This window comes from Staurois parvus, unplaced genomic scaffold (assembly GCF_062004578.1).
Source record: "Staurois parvus isolate SC_StPar_1 unplaced genomic scaffold, SC_StPar_1.0 ptg000469l, whole genome shotgun sequence".
In the NCBI taxonomy this organism is placed as follows: domain Eukaryota; kingdom Metazoa; phylum Chordata; class Amphibia; order Anura; family Ranidae; genus Staurois; species Staurois parvus.
In genome coordinates this window covers 147,748-166,709 of record NW_028318265.1, presented here as the reverse complement: position 1 = coordinate 166,709, position 18,962 = coordinate 147,748, and the positions used below count along the sequence as shown (strand labels likewise).

At 44.7% G+C, this 18,962-nt stretch overlaps 1 protein-coding gene across 1 annotated transcript; it reads right to left on the bottom strand.

Moving 5' to 3' along the window:
• Positions 1-4,686: 4,686 nt before the first annotated feature.
• Positions 4,687-15,300, bottom strand: MGST1 (microsomal glutathione S-transferase 1). Its single transcript, XM_089689085.1, has 4 exons — positions 15,164-15,300; positions 10,041-10,171; positions 9,747-9,841; positions 4,687-5,032 (listed from the first exon to the last, which is right to left on the bottom strand). Exons 2-4 carry the CDS (start codon positions 10,164-10,166, stop codon positions 4,786-4,788), a joined length of 468 nt encoding a protein of 155 aa, XP_089545211.1. The 5' UTR covers positions 10,167-10,171; positions 15,164-15,300; the 3' UTR covers positions 4,687-4,785.
• Positions 15,301-18,962: the final 3,662 nt, after the last annotated feature.

The window sequence follows — 18,962 nt, the reverse complement described above, 5'->3', positions numbered from 1 at the left end:
AACAGGGAGGGAGAGAGAAAGAGATGGACATGGAGGGAGAGTCAGAGAGAGAGAGGGGAGGGCAGGGAGGGAGAGAGAAAGAGATGGACAGGGAGGGAGAGTCAGAGAGAGAAGGGAGACAGGGAGGGAGAGTCAGAGAGAGAGAGGGGTTGGCAGGGAGGGAGAGTCAAATAGAGAGGGGAGACAGGGAGGGAAAGAGAGAGGGACAGGGAGAGAGGGTCAAAGGGGAGGGGCAGGAAAGGAGAGTCACAGAAAGAGAGAAGGGACAGGAAGAGAGAGAGAAAAAAAAGGGCAGGGAGGGGGAGACAGAGAAAGAGGGAGGACAGAGAGGGAAAAAGAAAGAGGGGAAGGGAGAGTCAGAGAGGGGGGACACAGAGGGAGAGAGAGAGAGCTACAGGAAAGGGGGTCAAAGGGGGGAGGCAGGGAAGAAAAGAGAGAGAGAGAGAGTCAGAGAAAGAAAGGGGGACAGAGAGGGAGAGAGAAATAGAGGGAGGGAAAGTCACATACGGGGGGCAGGGAGAGAGAGGGTGGGGAGAGTCAGAGAGAGAGAGAGGAAAGGTTTGACAGGGAGGGAAAGAAAAAGAGAGTGACAGGGAGGGAATATCAGAGAGAGAAAGGGGGGGCAGGGAGGGAGAGGGAAAGAGAGGGACAGGGAAGGAGAGTCAAATAGAGAGAAAGGGGACAGGAAGAGAAAAAGAAGGACATAGAGGGAGAGTCAGAGAGAGGGGGAAAGCAGGGAGGGAAAAAGAAAGAAGGACAGGGAGGGAGAGTCGGAGAGAGAGCGATTGGGAATAGGTAGATAGTGGAGAGATAGTGGAGAGAGGGGGTACAGGGAGGGTGAGAGACGGGTGGAGAGTCAGAGGGGGGGGAAGGAAAAAGAGAGGGCCAGGGAGGGAGAGTCAGAGAGAGAGAGAAGGGGGACAAGGAAGAAAAAAGAAAGAGAGGGCCAAGGAGGGAGAGTCAGAGAGACAGGGGAGGGGACACAGGGAGGAAAAGAGGAAGAGAGGGACAGAGAGGAGAGTAAAGAGAGAGAGGGGACACGGAGAGAGAGGGAGGGAGAGTCAGATAGAGAGAGAGGAGACAGGAAAAGAAAGATAAACAGAGGGACAGTGAAGGAGAGTCAGGGGGGGGGGCAGAGAGGACAAAAGAAAAAGAGGGACAGAGAGAGATCTTATGATTCTGTTGGGCTCCCCTCCATAGACCTCCAGAGACTATGCATGTAGCCTGGTTTGCCATAGGAGAGGAGGGGACATGTACCCCTTCTCTTCTTCCTGAACCAGTCCTCAACACCTTGCCAGGGCCCATCCCCAGCAAAGCACCTTTTCCACATTTTGATGACAAGGACCACTTCCCCACAACCCTGGCCCGTTTAAGGGCCACAACTCTGGCCCAGATAAGGGGGGGGGGCAGAACCCCCTCCCCCCCCCCACGTAGAGTTGCCAACCATTCCTGCAGCCCTCCAAATTTGCCCACTTCACCAACACTGCCTGCTGTGCAAAGCTGGGCAGATTCCCTTTACTGTTTGTAGTAGAAAAGAGAGCATTATCATATTGGGTGTTCTGTCTCTCCAATCTAAGCGTTGAAAGTGTGATCTCTGTAACTTACAGTTGTGATGAGAGTTGATGGTGAATATCACAGCCAGTGACTCAATCGGATGACACCTTGTAGATCTTGTGAACTTTATTCCATAAACTGAGAGAATCTTACAACAATGAACATCTGATAGGTCAAAAGATCATAATGTGATCTGTTTTATGAGACATGAGGCTTGCTGGAATGCATTACTGGGAAAAGGGGTGAGCTATCTATACAGCATTAACTAAACAAAAGGAAAGGGAGGGGCAGAGACAAAATACAGAGAACACTTAAAGGCATATGACAGTCATGTGAAACATGATATTGGGACCAGTCACAAGACCCTGCCACAACTCCCCATCTGACAAAACAGCAGCCCTGACTCATACCTCCATAAAACCTTACTGACTAACAAAGACCAGGCCAAACCGTGTGGCCTGTAACAACTCATCAGCAGCTTGCTCATCTAAAACCCCCGACAATGTGGCCTGACAAAATTAGAAATAAAGGACATAATGAACAATTCCAAACAGAAATATGTCAGAAAATGAAGAAATTTCAACTTTGCAGAAACCAACTACTTAAAAGTCACTACAGAGAGACTACAAACTAGCCTCATAACTGGAAATGCTACAAGAGCCCAAACACAGACCGTGAGCCTGTATAGACTGATCATACACAGCCTGGAAATTGAATCAAGGCAGCACAGGTAGACCTACAAGCCCAAGAAAGGCAAACTTTGCCAGCGGTGTGCCCAGAGATTCCTGGAAGATGAGGCCCACTTCCTGCTACAGGGCCCTAAGTAGCTGCACAATATATTAAAGAAGGTCTCAGACTGAGAGGGACATCCTGAACTTATAAATCCCCTACATGAACTCACCCCCTAGTCCCCTATTATTGTTGTTATTATTATTATTATTGTTAAATTATCCCTTATCCTGATGATTATTTTTGACTCACCACCTATCCTATTATATTATCCCTTACCCCTAGTAATATCCCTGGACTCACCTCATTCCCTCTTTATTATTATCTCTTACCCCTGATAATATCCTGGACTCATCTCCTATCCTCTTTATATTATCCCATATCTATGATAATTTCTCTGGACTAACCTCATAAATACCCTCTTTATAGTATCCCTTACCATGATAATGTCCCTGGGCTTATTTCTTCCACCCGCTTACCACCTCACATTATCCAATTGCTTTGCCAACTGTAAAATGTATTTTGTCCTGCCAATAAAGATTATTTGGGGAGGTACAGAGACAGAAAGAGGGGAACAGGAAGGAATAAAGAGAGAGAAAGACCGAGGGGAGCAGGGAAGGAGAGGAGGAGAGATAAAGAGTGGGTGAGAGAAAGATGAGATGAGAGAGATGATGGAAGGGAATGGCAGTCAGAGTGTGGTAGGGGAGAAAGAGAGAGAGAGAGTGGGGAAGGGCATGCTCACACTACAGAACCCCTAGCTAATCCCACCATAAGGCCTTACTGAGCCCGAGCACACCATGCACCCTGCCCCAACTCATCACTGAGACCCAGGACACACCATGCACCCTGCCCCAACTCATCACTGAGACCTAGGACACACCATGCACCCTGCCCCAACTCATCACTGAGACCCAGGACACACCATGCACCCTGCCCCAACTCATCACTGAGACCTAGGATACACCATGCACCCTGCCCCAACTCATCACTGAGACCCAGGACACACCATGCACCCTGCCCCAACTCATCACTGAGACCCAGGACACGCCATGCACCCTGCCCCAACTCATCACTGAGACCTAGGACACACCATGCACCCTGCCCCAACTCATCACTGAGACCTAGGATACGCCATGCACCCTGTCCCAACTCATCACTGAGACCCAGGACACACCATGCACCCTGCCCCAACTCATCACTGAGACCTAGGACACGCCATGCACCCTGCCCCAACTCATCACTGAGACCCAGGACACACCATGCACCCTGCCCCAACTCATCACTGAGACCCAGGACACGCCATGCACCCTGCCCCAACTCATCACTGAGACCTAGGATACACCATGCACCCTGCCCCAACTCATCACTGAGACCTAGGATACGCCATGCACCCTGTCCCAACTCACCACTGAGACCCAGGACACACCATGCACCCTGCCCCAACTCATCGCTGAGACCTAGGACACGCCATGCACCCTGCCCCAACTCATCACTGAGACCCAGGACACACCATGCACCCTGTCCCAACTCATTACTGAGACCTAGGATACACCATGCACCCTGTCCCAACTCATCACTGAGACCTAGGATACGCCATGCACCCTGCCCCAACTCATCACTGAGACCCAGGACACACCATGCACCCTGTCCCAACTCATTACTGAGACCTAGGATACACCATGCACCCTGTCCCAACTCATCACTGAGACCCAGGACACACCATGCACCTTGCCAAAACTCACTACAGAGACTAAGGATACACTGTGCATCGTGCTATAACTCTTACCATGGAGGCTCAGACACCTTGCCACAACCCTCACCACCAAGGTCCAGGACTCAGCAAACCCCCTGCCACACCTTCCCATCTGACAAAATCTCTAATAAAGGAAGCAATACGCAATCTTTAAGAGAAATATGTCAGTGAGAGGAGAAATGAAATAAACTCCCAGAGAACATTATTTCACTAAACATTCCAGACAGAAGCCTGACTAGTCCCTTACTTGGAAACATTACTTAACCTAAAGACATATTCTGAATCTATATTTTAAGGGCTGCCGTCCAATCTCTGTCTTTTGTAGAACTACAATTCCCAGCATGCCCTATCAGCAAACCTATACATGCGGTCACCAACAGGGCATGTTGGGAATTGTGGTTCTACAAAAGACAGGGATTGGATGGTGGCCCTTCAAATACAGGAGCAATTATGCGACGTGTTCAATTGCAACTAGAGATCTTCTTGTTAACCAGTGGAAAAGAGGGCTGTCACTTATAAGATGTCATGTGATTCTGTCTCAGGATTGTTTTGATGTTACGGTGTCTCACAAAGATTTAGGTGTATATTGCCTGAGCTGTATATGTTTTCCTATAATTGTAATAATGACAAAATATATAGAGAGCCATGGAAAGAATCTCAAAGATTTATTTTTTTCCCATACAGACAAAAGAACCTAATAGAAAAGAAACAACCATGAATTCTGTATGTGTACCAATATGGGGTCAGCTTTAAAAATAAGAGATGGTACTCAGAATTGCATATGCCATGGAAGCATTGACAAGAAATCCGATGAAGAAGGTCAGTGCTCGGCTTGGCTGTGGCAGTGGCGTTAGATAGGAGATTGTGTGCAGAATGCGAGAACCGGCAAAGATGCGGAAATGTAAAAGTGCAGTCGATAATTCGGGATTACTGAGCACATAGACCAGACCAAGTCCCACAAACGGTATAATGTTCTCAATGTCGTTCAGATGACACCTGTGAACACAAAAGGAAAAGCTGTCACAGCCCTGGAAAAGCTAGATTTAAGTTCACACCAATAAAGCGTCATTTTCCCCAGATATTTGGTAATCTATACAATGTGATGGATAAATCGATATGATGTTATGGCGAGGAGCTCTGTAGGATTTGTGATATTTTGGGACGCACACTGCGTGATAAACTGGACGCAGCTTTTCCATTCTCCGCTGTCACAATGAAAGAATAGCCGCCAACACACTGTAATGTCTTTTCAAATAAATGTTGACGTCGCCCATATAACCTGCTTAGCGGCTGTAATATTTTTACACCTTTTGCAAGTAAACTGGGAGCAAAGCTCAAAAAGCTACTTCCTATAAATGTTGAAAATGCACTGCTTTTATTGTGGAGGGACCACCAACAACTACTGTACGAAGATCTGGAAGAAGCTAAATAAATTGGACAAAATATCTACTTTTATCTGACTCATCCACTCTGACTGCGTACCATTGAAACAATGTAACATTTTGTGTATAAATCACTGGACAATGACTGCACACAATGCTTTAAAGTGTTACTAAACCCAGGACCCCGCATTCACTATATCTGGTCTCCCACAGTACACAGAACGTGGAAATGCAATTATTTTAATAAATATAAACTAATAAATACATTTTCTCATTAGCTGTGTATAACAGTCTTGTGACTTCTATCAGTGTTCAGCAGAGTACTGGTTAAAGGAGGGGTTTTCTTTCTGCTTTATGAGGCTGCAGGGCCCTTGACCCTCTGTCTGGACAGTGCTGATTGGCCCTGTTCTTATCACATGCACTCTCCCATGAAAAAAAAACAAAAAAAGCCTCTCTAGCAATACACACCAAACTGAGCATGTGCAGAGTGACTCCACATGATATGTCTTATCAGGAGATAAGAGGGGTGCACTGGAAGAAGGGGAGGATCAGAGAAGTCAGGATCAAACAGCCTTTTTACACAATGCAGAGGATTAACCCCTTAGGTTTCACAGTGAGTATATCAAGCATGCTTTATTGCAAATATAGACTGTTTTTACTGTTGTGGGTTTAGTGACACTTTAAGGAACTGCATCTCTTTTACATGGGTTCATAATAATACAAGAAGATATCATCTATATATTCTATAACAATCAAATATGGATTCATAAAAGGTTGCATTTCATATGAGAGTACAAATCCTCCATTTTCCCTAATGGGAATGGTACCATTCTGTGGACTAGTAAGTGAGGGTGGCACCATTCTGAGGCGAGTACAGTGGGAGTGGCACAATTCTCAGAAATGGTCAGTGGGGATGGCTCCATTGTGTGGACTGATTCTTGGGCATAGCACCTTATTGTGGACTGGTCAGTGGTGGGTGGATCTATTCTGTAAACCAGCCTTTTTCAACCAGGGTGTCTAGGCACCCTGGGGTGCCTAGAAGTTTTTTTCAGGGGTGCCTTGGCAAATTGCCTAAATATTGCCTACAAATTATATAAAAGCCAGAGGTGGATCAAGTCTGCCTTTTAGTTACACCAAGCCACGGGTTTTCATTGTGTACCATTAGAACCTTCTAGCCACCGGCATCCTGACAACCAATGACATTATCAGTCAATAAGGAGGATATTGATCGACTGCACAGCATCCTTGTTTGCCCCTCTGTCAGCACTGGGGTCACATTTGCTGAGTGATGGAGAAAAACTTAGGGAGAAGAGAAACACTGGCATACTAGTCAGTACCAGTGTGCAAAAGTGTATTTGATTTGGAAGAATAAAGCACCCGTAACGTTGAGTGTCCTACTTTTTTTGTGAATGGGTAGTGGTACCATGTATCCCATACTCATTCACATAGGGGAGGGTGGGATCTGGGGGTCCCCTTGCTAAAGGGGGATTCCATATTCCGACAAGCCCCCTGCTCGAAGACCCCGACAACCACAGGCCAGGGTTGTGGGGAAGAGGCCCTTGTCCCCATCAACATGGGGACAAGGTGCCTTTGGGGGGGGGGACCCCTCAAAGCACCCCCCATGTTGAGGGCATGTGGCCTGGTATGGTTCAGGAGGGGGGGGCTCGCTCGGCCCCCCCTTTGCTGACCTTCCGGGCTGCATGCTCGGATAAGAAGTATGAACAGGAGCCAGGGGCTGTGTAGTTTTGTGATAGAAATAATACACCTTGTATGGAGGTGTGTCTTTAATAAGTCATATGGTAAAACAATAATAAATAACCAGCCTGTGGCTTTAGGAAGCCAGGTTCCAAGATGGACGGCCCGTCCGCTCAGAGGGAAGCAGTGGAGTAGAATGCCTGTCAGTGCAGGGACCACGTTTACCCGATGTCCCAGCGTCCTGGATGACGTCACCACGATGTGGAGAGACAGAGGGAGGGAACTCTTGCTGGAGCCGCAGCTTTAGAAGGAAGAGGCCGGTTGCTGGGACAACATGTTTCGCGCGCATGCGCTTTGTCAAGGACTTGACAAAGCGCATGCGCGCGAAACATGTTGTCCCAGCAACCGGCCTCTTCCTTCTAAAGCTGCGGCTCCAGCAAGAGTTCCCCCCCTCTGTCTCTCCACATCGTGTTGACGTCATCCAGGACGCTGGGACGTCGGGTAAACGTGGTCCCTGCACTGACAGGCATTCTACTCCACTGCTTCCCTCTGAGTGGACGGGCCGTCCATCTTGGAACCTGGCTTCCTAAAGCCACAGGCTGGTTATTTATTATTGTTTTACCATATGACTTATTAAAGACACACCTCCATACAAGGTGTATTATTTCTATCACAAAACTACACAGCGCCTGGCTCCTGTTCATACCTCCCACAAACCGATGTGTTTTTACCATGGCAGCAGTGAGTTTTTTCCCCACCAATCATAGTTGACATATACCATTCACTTATTTCCTTTGGGACACATCTGTGCGCTTTTATCCAGACCATGCTCGGATAAGAGTCTGGTATAGATCTTGGGGGGATCCCACGCCATTTTTTCTTAATTGTAGCGTGTTGGTTCCCCTCAAAACCCATACCAGACCTGAAGGGCTTGGAATGAATGGAGGGGGACCACACAACTTGTTTTATTATTTTTTACATTATTTTTAATGCCCTTTTTATGCATCTGAGCTGCAATATGTAGGTGGGGTGTTGTGTGGGTGTGGCTTTGGCTTTAGTATAGGTGGAGACACAGGGGGCTCCATTATCTCTTATTGCCCAGGGTCCCCATGAGCTGCCAGTCCGCCCTTGCTCCATGCTATGTCTGGTCAGTGGGGGTGTGACTCTTTTCTGTTGACTATATAGTGGAGGTGGCTCCATACTGTAGAATGGTCAGTGAGAATAGCACCATTCTGTGGACTTGTCACTTGGAGGTAGCACTAATCTGTAAATCATTCAGTGGAGGTGGCTCCATTCTGGGACTGGTCAGTGGGGGTGACTCTTTTCTTTAGACCATATAGTGGAGGTTTCTCCGTTCTGTAGATTGTCAGTGGGGATAGCACCATTGTCAGTCAGTGGGAATAGCACCATTCTGTATAAAGACCAATGGGGAAAGTTTATTTCTGTTTATCTTTCGGTGGAGATGGTTTCATTCTTTGGACTGGTTACTGGGGGTGGCATTTTTCTGTGGACTTCTCACTGGAGGTAGCTCTAATCTATAGATCATTCAGTGGGGATGGCTCCAATCTATGACTGGTCAGTGGGGGGGCTCTTTTCTGTTGACCATATCGTGGAGGTGTCTCTGTTCTGTATATTGGTCAGTGGGGATAGCACCATTCTGTGTAATGACCAATGTGGAAAGTTTATTTCTGTATATTAGTTGGAGTGGATCCATTCTCTGGCCTGGTTAGTGGGGGTGACAACATTCTGTGGACTTGTCAGGTAGCTCTAATCTGTAGATCACTCAGGGGAGGAATCTCCATGCTGTGTAATGGCCAGTGGGGAAAGTTCCATTCTGTTCATTAGTCACTAGGTGTGGCTCCATTCTAATAACCATTCAGAGGAGGTAGCTCCATTCTGTGTACTGGTCAGCAGGAATTACACTATTCTCTGTAATGGCCAGTGGGGAAAATTACATTATGTATATTAGTCAATTGGTATGTTTCCATTCTGATCCTGGTCAAAGGGAGTGGCACTATTCTGTGGACTGGTCAATGGAGCTGGCACCACTATGAGGACTGGTCAGTGTGGGTGGCTCTATTCTACAGACCATTCAGTGGAGGTAGTTCTATTTTGTGGTGGTGAGTACATATACAATTCTATATATTAATTAGTGGGGGTTGTACCAATCTGTGACCTGGTCAGAGATATTGGCACCTGTCTGAGGACCGGACAGTGGGGGTAGCTCTATTCCATGGACTGGTAAGATGAGGTGACATCATTTTGAGGACTGAGGGCTTGTGGAATGGTTAGTGGGGGTGGCTATATTCTGTGACCACTCAGTGAAGATGGCACCATTCTGTGCAATGGCCAGTGGTGAAATTGCCATTCTCTTATTTGAGCCATTTGTGGTGGTTCAGTTCAGTGTAGAGGGCTGGGTTCTCCTTCTTTCACCTGTGAAATACAGACCTTCATTATTCAATCGATAATAAGCACTGACCAATTGGAGGTGGTGACATAAATGTCGTAGCTGAGGAGCAGAGAAGGATTCAAAGTGCAGCAAGGACTGAGTTGCTCATCCTGCCAGCAGGATAGATATTGATGTAACGAATTGACAGCACCTGATCTACTGACACTGGAGATGGTTGCATTACCTGCGTACTCGCTCCACACTTTCATCTGTTCTGATAAATTTCTTCAGATCTCCTCCCTTGGCATGAGCAGCAGCATCCTCTGGATTTGCAAAGACCTACACACACACAAGGGATGAGAGCAGGGTGAGAGTCACTTCTCTCTTTATATGATGTCACTTTCTACTAGTTCATAAATTGTTAAAAATTGGTTTGATTCAAATCATAGTGAGACTCAGTGACACAATCTGATGTTCCCCACAGTATTAAATACCCTGTATATTTATGTCACAAGTATGCAATATTAGAGCCACTTACTTTGCGTGTAATCCTGTAGTAGGAGGTGAAAACACTCATTAGCATCATTTTCAGGAGGACAACTGCAACATATGTAGCGAAAGCCCTGAACACCTCACTGTCACCAAATTCCTTTAAGATGGACATCTTGTCTGCAGATAATAAGAGAGGAATAAACTATCAGACTTTCATATTCTATATAAAGCCTATTACATTTCCTGGTGTCCATGTTCTTGTTGGAAACAATAGTTCTAAAGGCTCATTCAGGTCATTGTTACATTTTGCACTACTGAGTGACATCAGATGGTATTAAAAATGGTGAATCCTGGAGGTCTTCTCCCAAGAGTTCCCATATGGGACCCATCATTCCTAGTTGCTGTGTTTAGAATATCCTGCCATTTATTTGGAGCTGTGGGAAGGGGGTTATCAGTGAATGATAACGCAGGAAAAAGTACTGAGTGCTTCCTAAATACATTTAACATTAAATAGTTCATAATTAATAGTATTTTTTTATGTAAGTAGTTAACCCTGCACTCCCCCCTGGCAGGAATTAAGAGTAAACAACTTAGCTAAAATGAAGTGTGTAAAGGAGAAAGTGGAGGGGAAAGTGAGAACGGACAGAAAAATGTTTAGTTTTTCCAAAAAATCCCATAGTTTTTGTGTATGATACCAAACAGTATGTTAAAAAAACACTCAATGTTCCTGCTAGTTGACTTGTGGGTTTTTCCTGAAATAAAATTTCTTAACTTAGATATAAATAATATTTTGTATTAGAAATATTATGAAGAGGAAGGCGTGCCTATTATCTTGGGGTACTCTTCTTAAATTACATAAGACAAACGTGTTTGCGTTTGCTAAGATCTTCCTTATTGCTACTATATAGTCAGCACACCCAGAGACCCCAAATATAGTCCAGGAGATTCAAGATAGATTTTATAGTTGTGGAAGTCCAAGATAAATGAGATGGATCAGACAAAGCTGGAGCATGTTTAAAAGTATCCAGTATCCAGTGCGGAGGGGAGACCTTAGTTTTTCATTGATGGCTCAAGAAACTTTCTGAATTACTGTAGGATAAATCTTTCCCTGCTCTTTGTAGAGAGTGACCTTCCAAGCTGTTTGTGTACTCATAGTTACTTCCTCAGCTGAACATTGGAAAAGGGAGGCTAATTTCAGGTTGGTAGGGAGACAGACAAACAACATATGAAGAGAAGGTCAAGAGATGGACCTTTTGTCTTTGAAGGGCCAAGATAAGTCACACTAATGCCCCTTTCATTTGGGCGGATTCTGCCAGTGGATGCGCCTGCTCAGCAAGGCATCTGTCCACTGACCCCTGATGAGCAGGCGGATGACAGGTCCATGGACACAGCCCGCTTTCCTCCTGTTTGTTTACATCCAGACCACTTGTCCGTTTACATCCAACTGTCATCTGATCCGATCCATTAGATCCCTCATTCATCTATCTGCTTTTAGATGACCGAATGCAGGCAGGTGTAAATGGATGCATGTCCGTTTACATCCAGTGCTCCATAGAAAGCAATGAATGGTCTGATTGGGTCCATCGGAAAAACAGACAGGTTGACCCAATTTGTGTTTCTGTTCATAATTTTGGTTAAATTAGGCTTTTTTTTTTTGAGTAATTCAACACTTTTGGGGTAATTTACTAAGCTGGAGCAGACAGAATCTGGAACAATTGTGTATTGTAACCAGTCAGCTTTTATCTTGAGCTTGATCAGCTAAAGGGTTAGTTCACTTTTACCAAAAGCACACTACGCTGTGTCATATGTTAGACCTACCCACCAACCAGGGATCCCTTTCAGTTCAAAAATGTAGGCCAACTCCACATTAAAAAGAAGCCTCCTTAAAGTAAAACTAAAGGAAAAACTTTTTTTTTCCATTTTGGATACAGTAAGGGAGGGTTATAACTCCTGTGTCCTACTGGGGATATTGCCTTGCAATTCCTGTCCCATAGCCAAAAAAGGAAGTGAGGGAATCCATGGGTGTCACCGGGGTCACCAGAACTAGTGTCCCCATTGAACGATTTCCCCTCTATTTCTGTGAAAGCTCAAAATGTTGATATTTTACTTTCACACTTTCCAAAAATGGTAAATAGAACAAATTGAGAGGAGAAATCTCTGTGATGGCGACCCAAACCTGACATATAATTTAATCCCTCTCCACTCTATCCATAACAAAAAATGCCTTTAGTTATACTTTAAAATCTTCTGTAGCCTTTGATGGCTCTGTCCCAATTTATTGTAGGGACAGAGGAGCCGTTAGGACCTATGCGTTAGGAGCCTAGGCTGTTCATTTGTAGTTTACTCTCTCCTGTTGTTTATAATGGGCTCAGAAGGATATAGTACATACTGCTCATGTATTGCCCAAAAGTAACTGTATCTTATACTGATATACAGAGCATCCATTTTCTAGGAGAATATTGCGGATATATCCCTCTGTAAAGACTTTTTCAGAGAACCCGTAATGTACATGTGCAGATTTGGCTTTTATAGCCTCCATATAGAGAGAACCTACACTGTACAGAGCAGAACTGGCCTCTAGACTTTATATGCACTTATATTTTTATAGAGCAGATCTACAGTTTACAGCAGAGGTCTCCAAACTTTTCAAACAAAGGGCCAGTTTACTGTCCTTCAGACTGTCAGGGGGCCGGAATGTGGCCAATGGGGTTAGAAAATGTCCGTGACCCAGCATCAATGAGAATAAACATTACCTTAGGGTTGGTGGTCAATAGAAGGAGGAGTAACGCTCCATCATTGGTATCAATTGAAGACCTAGTGCCCCATTGTTGGAGCCAGTGGGAGGAATAGTGCCCCATTGTTGGTTTCAGTGAGAGGAATACTGTTGCATCATTAATATTAGTGGGAGGAATAGTGCTCCATCATTTGTGTCTGTGGCATAAATTATGCTCCACTGTTGATGGAGGAATAGTCCCCAAGGGCCGGATAAGGGCAAGCAAAGGGCCACATCTGGCCCTTGGGCCACAGTTTGGAGACCACTGGTTTACAGAATGCTCTCCCATATAGATCTATAATGTACAGGCAGCCCCTCCCATATACTGTAGATCTATAGAGAGGATCTATGATGTACAGACTGTCCCTCCCATATAGATCTATAATAGACATCTCCTCCTTTCCCCATATAGATCTTTCATGGGCAGACAGACCCTCTCATATAGATCTACAATGTATAGGCAACCTTTCCTGTATAGATCTATATTGTACAAGCAGCTCTTCCCATATACAGTAGATCTATAGAGAGGATCTATGATGTACAGACTGTCCCTCCCATATAGATCTATAATAGTCATCTCCTCCTTTCCCCATATAGATCTTTCATGGGCAGACAGACCCTCTCATATAGATCTACAATGTATAGGCAACCTTTCCTGTATAGATCTATATTGTACAAGCAGCTCTTCCCATATACAGTAGAACTATAATGTACACATAGCTCATCCCGTATAGATCTACAGAGAGGATCTTTAAAGTGGTTATAAAACCTCAGAGATAAAATATGAAGAAAGCATACCCCCCTGTTAGACACCTTTTCCCAGAAACTGTATATGCCGTCATAATATTTGACACTGTACCTCGCAAAACGACAAAAATTGGCAACTTCAGTCACAGAGACACCAGTTAAGCGGCATCAACAGTTTGCCCTCTTTGAAGCTCAGTAAGCTCTGACATGACTCTGTATTACTAGCAGTGCATGCAGTGAGTGATGAAAGTGAGGCTTCCCACCTGTTAGCTAGGTGTCTCATCACACAGTGGAAGCAAAAGAATGTTACATCATGTTGGGTTTCAAGCATGTTGTCACTTTCACACCTACAAATCATGTAGTGTTTCCATTTTTGTTCATCTAACCCAGTGGTCTCGAAACTGGGACCAGATGTGGCCCTTTGCTTGCTTTTTTTCTGGCCCTTGGGGGACTGTTTCATCCACTGATACCAACAGTGGGGCATAATTCCCCCCACTGACATCAATGAAGGGGCACAATTGCTCCCAATGACACGAAAAATGGTGCCCAGTGACACCAAAGATAGGACACAATTCCTCCTAATGACACCAACAATGGGGCACAATTTCTACCAATGACACCAACAATGGGGACCAATGAGATTAGTGACTAGTCCTCCCAATGACACCAACGATTGAACATTGTTTTTTCCCACTGGCCACAGTCTGGCCCCCCTAAAGTCTGACTCTCTGGCCCTCTCTGACTCATTCTGGCTCTTTGTTTAGAAAGTTTGGAGACCCTTGATGTAACCCCTGTATAATATACAGACAGCCCTCCCATATAGTCCTATAATTTACAGGCCACCCATATCCATCTATAATTTACAGGCAGCCCCTCCCATATAGATACATAATGTTCAGGCCGACACGCCATATAGATCTATAATGCACAGGCCCCCTTGGCACAGATACGCTTTTGTGTAATTCCTATCTCTAACACGGCTATGACTGGGTGAAATGTGAGCTGAACAAATTCCAAAGTCTGACAAGAACTGAAGAAATCCGAGTCACATTATACCAGCACAATCCACATTGTATTCACACACAGAGGAGATTTTTAATCGCTTTCTAATTAACCCCTTGCTGACAACAGCCTCATCTGTAGCACACTGTAATTGGTCAGGGCATCGGGCATTTGTCAACAAGGGGTTATTAATCTCACATGAATCTAACCCTGAGTGCGAGGACAGACATGACTACACATGCAACAAAATGACAGACCGTATGGGTGGTAAACAGACTGTGCATTCTGCAAGTGCAGTTCACTCATTTTCCTTAGTAAATGTGGTAAGCCTCACTTTGTAAAGAATACTCAAACACATACAAGGAAAGAAAACAAAAACAAAACAAAACAGTATTTTTGCTTGCACGTGATTGGATGCTGGAAATCCATAGATCTTTATCGCATTTACTAAGCTGTGCAGAAAATGAGTGCAATTGCACCTGTAAAGTGCACAGTCTATTTGCCTTTAGTAAATCAACCCCCCATGTGTTTCTGCAGCATAGGGATCTCTGATAACTCTTAGGTATGGCAATGAAAAACTCCCTGCAATCCCATGATAGGGGACCCCCCACCCCCAAAACACACAACACCAACTTGTGAAATCTCACCTGATCTCCAGCAGTCTCTGCCTGTCACAGCACTGAGGATACAGAAAAAGTTTCTCCTACTTTCCAGAAAGACACTCCTTCTAAACCAGACACCTCCCCTCTATATCTAGCCTATCCTCTCCCTCCTCTCTATATCCAGGAAAAAGAATCCTTTGGTGGAGTAAAATATTTGGGGTACAATGTCTGCCAGGACTACAGAGGAAAAGATTTGGGGACACCTATTTCAGATGATTGACTAATCAGCAAAGAGTGTGGCCAAACAGTGGGAAAAGTGAATAGAATTATAGCGTGTATCAGTAGAAGGAACACCAGCATGTGAGCAGGTGCTTCCAAAGGTTTGGTGTGTTAAAAGTTTTCTTTCTGCTATGTACACGCTCTGAGATTAGGAAGTTCTTTGTTTGTATGTAGAAGTCAAGTATTACAATGTAGGTTAATTGCATTTTGCACTTAGTTGACCTGTTGAGCTGGTGGGTCCTGAGAAATAAGGGTAACGATGCTGGTCAAGTTTTCTCTTTCTTTTGTGGAAGGTTACCGCTGCTACTGGTCATACCATATAAAAAGGGGCTCATTAGTGCCCTAGAGGGAGAGAGGGGGAAATAGTGCCAAAATGTTGCCGTTTTGCTGTTGGTCTGAACCATCTCTTGAGGAAGTCCAGTCAGGGTTCCCAGTGAGGTTTGGAACCTATGGATGTACTTGTATTTGTGATACTGTACCTTAACTGGACCCTGTTATAGATTATTGCTACCTCTTGTGGATTTACTGCCTAATATGGACTCTTTCCTTGAGAAGAGTTCTTTATGGACTTAGCCATAAGGTATGACTACCTCATGGGGCACTACTTTGGGGTACTAGGGAGCTTTGTACAGGAAAGGGTGTGAAAGATGTCTTTGAGAACTGTTACTTGTTACCTGCAACTACCTCAGTAAAGGGTCTTTATTATGCATCTAAATTGCCTGGTCTGAAGTCTCTAAAGGGGTGCATGCATGGTGTATCAAAAGAACAGGGTTTACAGCAGGGGACTGAACAGGTTAGAGAAGATACAATACAGGAGTCTAACAAGAAGAGAGCTGTCATGAGGAGGCTATATTGCCATTGCTAATGATTACTGTAGTTGTGTCGCTTGCTATAACAGCCAACTTGCCAAGAAATGGGTGACATAGCAGAGGTGACAGATGCTCTGGTAGAAAAGGGGTGTTATGCTTGCTCTTTTCACTAGTGACCAGCTCCCCCCATACTGGGACTGAACTCATGGCACAGAGCACTTAGGGATCTAGCCTGGGAGTCACAGGTAATGTAGTGAAGGGTGGAGAACAAACATGGAATTATGGAGAAGTGCCTTTCCTTTGTCCAATAGCAACATATGGGCATTGTCACTGGGAGTGAGGTGACGAAACTGAGTTGGTGGAGACTGGTCCATGGTACCAGCTCAGAAATGCTGCAAACCTGGAGGGAGAGGTGCTCTCTAACAGAAGTTCTGTCAGAAGTGCTTTAGTGTCAATAGTGTAAGAAGTATGGCCTCGGATTACAAAGAGTTAACTATATCACCTCTAAGTCTGGAGTATCGACTTGATGTTACATGACCGAGGCTCCCTGTGCTGCCTCCAACAAGGATATTTATCAAATTGTCCTGTCTGTGATATTAAATTTGGCGACTAGATGGAGCCCAGAATAAATGTACTGTTTTGCAGAAACCAGAAACTGTTTAGTTAATAAAAGCTCCCATTATCCCTCTTTTAAGAAAAGGAAACAGGTACATCTTGGAGCTCAGACTCCATTTTAAGAGCTGAAGAAAAGGAGGGAGGGAAAGGAACCAGCCATAATTCTCTGGAGCACATGTTGTCAACTGTACTTACATCATCTAGAGGCAGCATCACTGGTGAGCATGGACTTATTGCCATCTGCAGCCTAATTATTTCATTGTGTGTATTCATACATTGATTGTGTGTTTTTCTCATCTGTTTTTTCATTAGTTTACCCACTCTGTTTTGTTAATAAAGCTTCAATATTACATTCAGTCTGGCTTTTTGCAGAATGAGAGGGTTTAGTTGCATGTCGAATTACACAAAGGGAAACATGTAGCGAGGACAGAACAGTCCCAACAAGGGGAACACTGAGCCTCGCCCACAAGAAGGTCCTGATTCCCCACTATAGATTTTTAGTTTTCACTAGAGTGATCGCCAGCAGAACAAAGGAGGAACTTATTCTCCCTTATAGATCTATTGTTATCACTAGAAGGATCCCTAGCAGGAGAAAGGCCCAATTCCACTATATAGATTTTTAGTTAATGCTAGAGGGATCACCAACAGGAGGAAGGAGGTCCTGATTCCTCTATATAGATCTTTTGCTATCACTAGAAGGATTCCCAGCAGAAGGAAGGTAGTCCTGATTCCCCTATATAGATGTTTAGTTATCACTATGGGGATCACCAACAGGAGTAAGGAGGTCCTGATGCCTCTGTATAGATCTTTAGCTATCATTAGAGGGTTCACCAAGAGGAAGAAGGAGGTCCTGATTCCCCCATATTGATCTTCAGCAAAAAGGTTTAAAAAAGACCACCTGGTCTTTTTCCTACCGTCATTTAGTGTTTCTTCTAGCCTATTCTCTGTTCCATCTCTACATCCTACCTATCTGATGCCTTCTCTCTATATCCAGCCTAGTCTCTGCCTCATCTCTACATCCAGCCTATCTTCGGCTTTACCTCTGCATCCAAACTATCCTCTGCCTTCCTTCCACATCCAGTATCATCCGCCTCCTCTCTAAATCCAGTTCTGTTATTTGCTTCCCCTCTACATCCAGCCTATCCTCTGCCTCCTCTCTATATCATCCTAACATTTGACACAGGTCTACAACAAACCTATTCTCAACCTTCTCTCTACAGCCATCCTAACCTCTGCCTTGCCCTCTACTGTATACAAAGCCTCTTCTCTGCTTCCCTTCTACATCTAGCCTATACTCGACCTCACCTCTACACCAAACCTATCCTTCCCTACTTCCTATATTCAGCCTATCCTCTGCCTCCCCTCTACACCAAACCTATTCTGCTTTCAACTACACCAAACTTATCTTCTGCCTCCCCTCTATATCTAGCCTATCCTCAGCCTACCCTCTGCACCAAACCTATCTTCAACCCATGTTCTGTCTCTCCAATCTAAGCATTGATAGTGTGATCTCTGTAACTTACAGTTGTGATGAGATAACGATAACTCCAATCTCAGTTGGATACCACAGTCAGTGACTCAATCAAGATGATATCTTGTAGATCTTGTGAAGTTTATTCCATAAACTGAGAGAATCTTACAACATTGAACATCTTATAGGTCAAAAGATCATAATGTGTCCTGCTTCATGACATGAGGCTAGAGCTGCAATGCATTTCTGGGAAAAAGGGTGGGCTATCTATACAGCATTAACTAAGCCAAAGGAAAAGGAGGAGCAGAGACAACATATAGAAAACACTTAAAGGCATATGACAGTCAATATGACAGTCATGTGAAACATGACAACCTACCCTCTACCTATTATCCTATTATCTCCTTTATATCGAGCCTGTCTTTATATGCAGACTCCTATCAACACCCCCTACACTGACCCTGACTTCCTCCACTCCACCTTCTTTTCTACAACCAGCCTTTCTCTCATCCACTGTAGGGGGTTCTTTGCCTATCCCATACAGCAAACCTTTCCTTTGTTCTGCTTCCCTCTATATTCTGTGTGTATCTAAGAAAGAAGAAAGAGTCCAGGCCTTTTTTAAAGAAATCCACTGAGCTGGCCAGAACCAACTCTTGAGGCAGTCTATTCC